We start from the raw sequence: 6277 nt of genomic DNA, 5'->3' as shown, positions 1-6277 counted from the left end.
ACTGCTAACCAGAAGGCTGGTGGTTCAAACCCACCAGCCACTCCTCGGAAGGAAGGTTGGGCAATCTACTTCTGTAGTGATACTGCCTTGGCAACCCAAGGAGGGGTTGCTGTGAGTCGGGGCTGACTCGACGGCACATAACAGCAACAACATATTAAAGTGCATTCAAAAATGTGGGATCAGTATTTTTTTTCTTACCATCTGGATTAATTTGAGGGAAAACATACATTCCCTTTAAAATGAGCTTCTGATGGTTTTGTATTTAATATTGCCTGAAGCTTAACAAACCTTTAATGTAGAGTTGGCTTATTTTGATATTTGTTGCTCTTAATATTAGTAGTGATTTTACCATCACTACTCACCTGGAACTTTTTTTTTTTTTCTTTAATTTCTCCCTTTTGGCCTTTAATGCAAAGATTAAAATGTCCATGCTTTTAAAATAAATAAAGCTGTATAAAACTTCAGCATCATTCTTCCAAATGCTGCATGGCCATGCTCAATTTGCTTGGTGTCATACGTATATTACCATACCTAAACATTTTTCTTCAAAGGTCAACAATGAGGATCCATTTAGTTCTGCCACATCAACTTCTGTCAGTAATGTGGTCACTACAAAAAATGTGTTTGAGGAAGCATCAGTCAAAAGTGAAGATGTGCCCCCAGCACTGCCACCAAAGATTGGAACTCCAACACGACCTTGCCCACCACCACCTGGTATGAGAGTTGCTATCTTTCTAAATCAACTAAATGTCTTTTCTTTTTCTGAAGAGTACTGTGTGGGCCTTAATTGTATTCTTACATATTATATAAAAGGCCATAAGCAAGTGAATCAAAAAACATGACAGAAGCCCACTGCTATTACCTGTTCTGAGCCCAGTACAGAACTGCAGACACAGACTAGCATGTGTAACTCATGAACTGTCTTTCTTGCAAGAACTAATTGGTTTTGGTTTTGGTTTAGGTTTTCTGAAATCATTTTAGAGAGGCAATAATTGGAGAAAAGAAAATGTAGATGAAACTCTTTTTCAGAGGTCATTATCATTTGAACAGCAGTTTCCAAATTTCCTACACTTGGTGTTTTCAACAATTTTATATAAAAGAGAGTGACTCAGAGTCCACTTTGTAGGGTGATGTATGACTGAATTCAGAGAACCAGAAATCAGCAGTTATGTTCGTTTAAAATAAGGTACAGTTTTGTTTTGTTTTTAAGAAAGACATAATTTTACCTCGCTTAATGAAAGACTCCTTCGTTTATACTATAATATGTATTTATAATAATGATTACCTTCTTTCCAGGAACAAATTCTTAAGAGCTTTGGATTATTTTTGGGGGTAATATATGAATGAAAGGTTTTTTTGTTTTGTTTTTAATGAAGATAATAAATAATAAAGTTCATGAGAAGTGGCTAAAAAGTTCCCTGAGTAGTTTTGGTGCTACTATGTGGGAAGACACATCTGGAACATTGTTGTTACTCATATGTCATTCCTTGGTGAAGTTTCAGCTCAGTCATTATATAGATTATTATTATTGCCTTTTCATAATAAACTCTCATGGTATTTCTTCAGCAGATTGTTTTTCTCTTCTTTAAGTGATTCATATCTTTTAAGGAAAATCAGTCTATATCACATGTTGCTAGAGAGTAAGGTTGTCTGAATATACTTATTCAAAGAAAACAAGTAATAATCAGTTTCTCATTCAGGTTTTTATGATGCCATTAGTGAGGTTATTTTTTAAATCCTAAGTAAAATAATATACTAGGACCTAGATTAAATCTGCAAATCATCAGCAAAGTGAATATATCTCTTTGTAGAAAGATCAAGAGGGAAGGGTGGTATGTTGCAAATGACTCTGGACTGGGAGCCTAATCCTGTCTCTCCAACTGACTAGTTCTGTGATCTTAAGTATATAATTTTATATATCTAATACTCAGTTGGGAGCTCTGGTAGCATAGTGCCTAAGGCACTTGACTGCCAATCAGAAGGTTGGCAGTTCAAACCCACCAGCAACTCCTCGGAAGGAAGATGGGGCAATCTACTTCCGTAGTGATACTGCATCGGAAACCCAAGGAGGGGTCGCTATGAGTCCAGTCCGACTCGACAGCACGTAACAACAACAACAAAATACTCAGTTGCCTCAATTGTTACATGGTGGGATAATTTTGCCTACCTTCTTAGCAGGATTGTTGGAAAGGTCTATTGGGATATGAACATCTTTTGTAAACTGCTAGAGTAATAGAGTATATTATGATTACTGTTACCAGCTTGATGCATTTTAGGAAAAATATATATTCAAGAATATTTTAACACCTGTTCTTACATCTTTTCTTCAAGAAGTACTAAGTATAAGTAAGACCTTAAAATTAGAGAACTTGTTTGAAAATGGTGATGAATTCATTATTGAGTGATTAACAGGATAGTATGCTATTGTTTAATCAAAGATTAGTTTATCAGCAACCACTAAGATTTAGGCCTTAAGTGTCAAAATATTTTCTTTATTCTTAAATTTTCAATATTGTGGATGGCAAAAAGTAGGAGGGATTTTGTCAAGATAATTTTGATTTCATGCTCTGAGGTATTATATATATCCAGAGAAAAAGCGGAAGAATATCGTCATTTTTCAAAGGTCATTTGCCCTTACTGCCAATAGTGGATAACTGAATAATTAACAAGCTGAGGTTCTAACTCCAGAGAATGTTCCTTTTATTCATTCCGTCATTCTCCTCTTTATCCTTTCCCCCCTCTTGGGAACATGCTGCTTTGTAAGTGCAGGGGGTGGAGTTTAATCTCTGAACAAAAATATGATTCCTGCCCACTCACTCCCCTTTGTTAGTTGCCCCCCACCCCTTAGCTACATAGAGCTACATTTTGTTTTTTGAGAGGTTGTGTGTGGAGAACTTAAGAACAAATTTTTGGTATGGCCATTTAAGGCAATATTGAGAAAGTTGTAGGCACTCATCCCCAACCCCACAAACCCCTAGTTCTTTAATGGCTCCCCTTGTTCATGTTGTTGTATGTTTATGTTTGCCATATTTGCTGGTTGAGTTAATTATAATGATTTTGATCCAGGGAAAAGACCCATCAACAAATTGGATTCTTCTGATCCATTTAAACTGAAAGATCCATTTCAGCCTTTCCCAGGCAATGATAGCCCCAAAGAAAAAGATCCTGATATGTTTTGCGATCCATTCACTTCTTCTACTACTACCACTACCAATAAAGAGGCTGACCCAAGCAATTTTGCTAACTTCAGTGCTGTAAGTACTGTGAATGGGCTGTTTGGGGGAAAATCTTCCCATTTATAATTTGAAAAGCTTTCAAAGTTTACTTTGAAGTCTGCGAAATTTACATCATTTGAACTAAAACATACTAAATATGATCTTTCATTCTTCCCCCAAGCAAAACCTCTGTTTGATTCTGTTTTGATGGTTCTAAAATTGTTCCATTGTACAAATACTTTCAGTAGTCCTAGTTCTTTTAATATACACAGGTGGTTTTGGAAACCCTTCCCTTAGTCTTGACTAAAACCAAACCCACTGCCATCAAGTCAATTCCGACTCCTAGCGACCCTGTAGGACAGAGTAGAACTGCCTCATCTTTCTCCCTCTGAGCAGCTGGTTGGTTCAAATTGCAGACTTTGTGGTTAGCAGCCGAATGGGTTAACCACTGCACCACCAGAGCTCCTTTAGTCTTGAAGGACAATATAAATAATATCCTGGGAGTTACTGTTTTGAAGATGGTTATGGATGATGGTACTACCTCGCAAACCCAAAGAGGGGTTGCTATGAGTCGGATCCAACTCCACGGCAGTGAGTTTGGTTTTTTTGATTTATGGATGATGGTGATGAAATGGGCCATTAGAGGATCATATGCTGTCAGCCCCCTGGGTGTTGTATAATGTCAGTAATGACCTTGTATCTTTGTAACTGTGCGTACATGTTTGTCCATAAAGTTTTGATGATTTCTGGAGACCAGTCAGCACTTAGTATGTGAGAGGATAGGGCCAGGGCTTCTTTAAATAGAAAGTAATTTTTTTTTAAGTAGCTTTTTAAAATGTGTCAGTTTTATGAAATAAATATGATTGTCAAGATCTAAATCTTTAATTATTCAGAGGGCTCTAATTCACTGATCTGCCATATTTACTCTGCATTCTCTCAAAGCTAAGTAGAATAGGCAGACCATAAGAAACAAAGGAAGGACATTGTGATAATGGTATACAGGGCCTAAAAGAACACAGAAAATAGGGCAGCCAACATGGAGGTATTGTTCTGGAGGGACATAAAATAATGACATTATTATTCAGATAATTATTATTATTATTCAGATAATTTTTAAGAAAGTAAAATTCTTACAGTTCGTAAAAAAGTTTTATTTTCTCAGATTTCTTTTCAGGCAGAATGACCTTTATTATCACTACCTATTCCATAACAGAGCCCTGGTGGTGCAGTGGTTAAGTTCCAGGTGCTAACCAAAAGGTCAGCAGTTCAAACCCACAGCCACTCCACAGAAGAAAGATGAGCCAGACTGGTTCTGTAAAGATTTACAGCCTTGGAAACCCTTTGGGGCAGTGTTGCCCTGTCCTGTAGGGTTGCTATGAGTCAGAATCAATTTGATGGCAAGGGTTATTCTGTAACAAAGGAATCTTCCTCTGCTTATCACTTTGTACCCTTGAGATTATTTTGGAAATAGGAGACTTGATGACCAGGTTACTCCAGCCACATTCTGCAGATGTTTCCCTCCTTGGTATAGTATTTGATCACCCAACCAGTCCCTTTATTCCTGCAACAATTTCTAGTTAGAAGGGAAGTAGACAAAGAATCTACTTGCATCGAAGGCAGAGAGAATTGGACTGGGCATCCCAGTTTCTAAACCCATACTTTGAGTTCTAGTGGCTTCTCCTGAATGTGAAGGAATAAACTTTAAAAAAAAAAAAAAAACTGCAATCAAGTCAATTCTGAATCATAGCAACCCTGTAGGACAGAATAGAACTGCCCCATAGGGTTTCCAAAGCTGTAAATCTTTACGGAAGCAGACTGTGTCTTCTTTCTCCTGCAGAGTGGCTGGTGGACTCAAACTACTGTCCTTTTGGTTAACAGCCCAGTGCTTTAACCACAGCACCATCAGAGCTCCTTGCTCTATTCTCCTTGTAGAATAAGAATCAATATTTTGAATTTTGTGATGATGGAGTGTCAGAATTATGCTGACTTAACTTTTAGTAGATGAGATTTGTTTCAAGCAGAGAGTCATGAATGCCCTCCTTAAGAGCTAATAATCCTCTTATTTAGTGTAAGATAACCCTCTGGTAGTTAATATCTTAAATAGGGTTCTACAAGTCAAAACCTAGTGGAATGAACCTTGAAATAGCTTAGATGTTTTGCTTATTTCCTACTCCAAAATCTCAATATGCTACCATATAACCAAAGAAAGCAAACCAAACTCACTGCCATCAGGTCAATTTTGACTCATAGAGATCCCCATTGGGTTTCCGAGGCTATAAATCTTTACAGAAGTAGAGTGCCTCATCTTCCTTCCACAAAGCAGTTGGTGGATTTGAACCACCCACCCTTTGGTTAGTAGCCAAATGCCTTACCCAGTTCACCACCAGAGTTCCTTTAATCTTCCTTTTTTTTTCCCTTATGAAAACATCATTAAATAGACCCATTCCTCACTTACCAACATGGCTATGTTCCAAAGACTAAGCCATTATTTGAAAATTGGTATTATATAAAAAATGGAGGTTGAGTACGTTGGATCACAGAATGGAGGATGACTGCATCATTGACATAACTGTCAAGTTAAATCGTTACATAACTGCCAAACCACTGAGAATCATGGCACAGCAAAGTTGACACATAACCTTAACTATCACAGCCAGTGTTACTTACTCTTGGCTTGTCCCTTGGTATTTGTTACTGCCAACACATTATTTGTTGTTAATCTGTCAAATAGATTTTTTTTTTACTGTTGTCATAAATGCAAAATGTCTAATTCCCTAGGGACCAATGCTTCCAAAAAAGCCTGACAGTTTCTTTGATTTCATCCTTTTATGGAATTCCTCCATGTGACAGAACTTTAAATCAAGTAGAATTTTTGGGTTTTGCCAACATTACTATTTTGAGTGGATAAAAATATGTCTCCAACCTAATAATTACCAGTGTTAAAGTTTTATTTAGGAGCTCTGGTAACATAGTGGCTAAAGCTCTTGACTGCTAACCAGAAGGCTGGCGGTTCAAACCCACCAGCCACTCCTCGGAAGGAAGGTTGGGCAATCCTACTTCCG

The 6277-nt window shown here is 37.4% G+C and overlaps 1 protein-coding gene across 1 annotated transcript in view; it reads left to right on the top strand.

The window, feature by feature from the left end:
• The window catches only part of EPS15 (epidermal growth factor receptor pathway substrate 15), a 191869-nt gene that overhangs the window by 180705 nt on the left and 4887 nt on the right, over window positions 1-6277 (top strand). The window contains exons 24-25 of the mRNA XM_042781661.1: window positions 466-714; window positions 3067-3254. Coding sequence (XP_042637595.1) covers window positions 466-714; window positions 3067-3254 — 437 coding nt within the window. The remainder of the gene's footprint in view (window positions 1-465; window positions 715-3066; window positions 3255-6277) is intronic.

This window comes from Orycteropus afer, unplaced genomic scaffold (genome assembly GCF_000298275.1).
Source record: "Orycteropus afer afer isolate SDZICR_OR568_19922 unplaced genomic scaffold, OryAfe1.0 scaffold00145, whole genome shotgun sequence".
Classification (NCBI taxonomy): domain Eukaryota; kingdom Metazoa; phylum Chordata; class Mammalia; order Tubulidentata; family Orycteropodidae; genus Orycteropus; species Orycteropus afer.
This window is presented reverse-complemented; position numbering and strand designations above follow the sequence as displayed.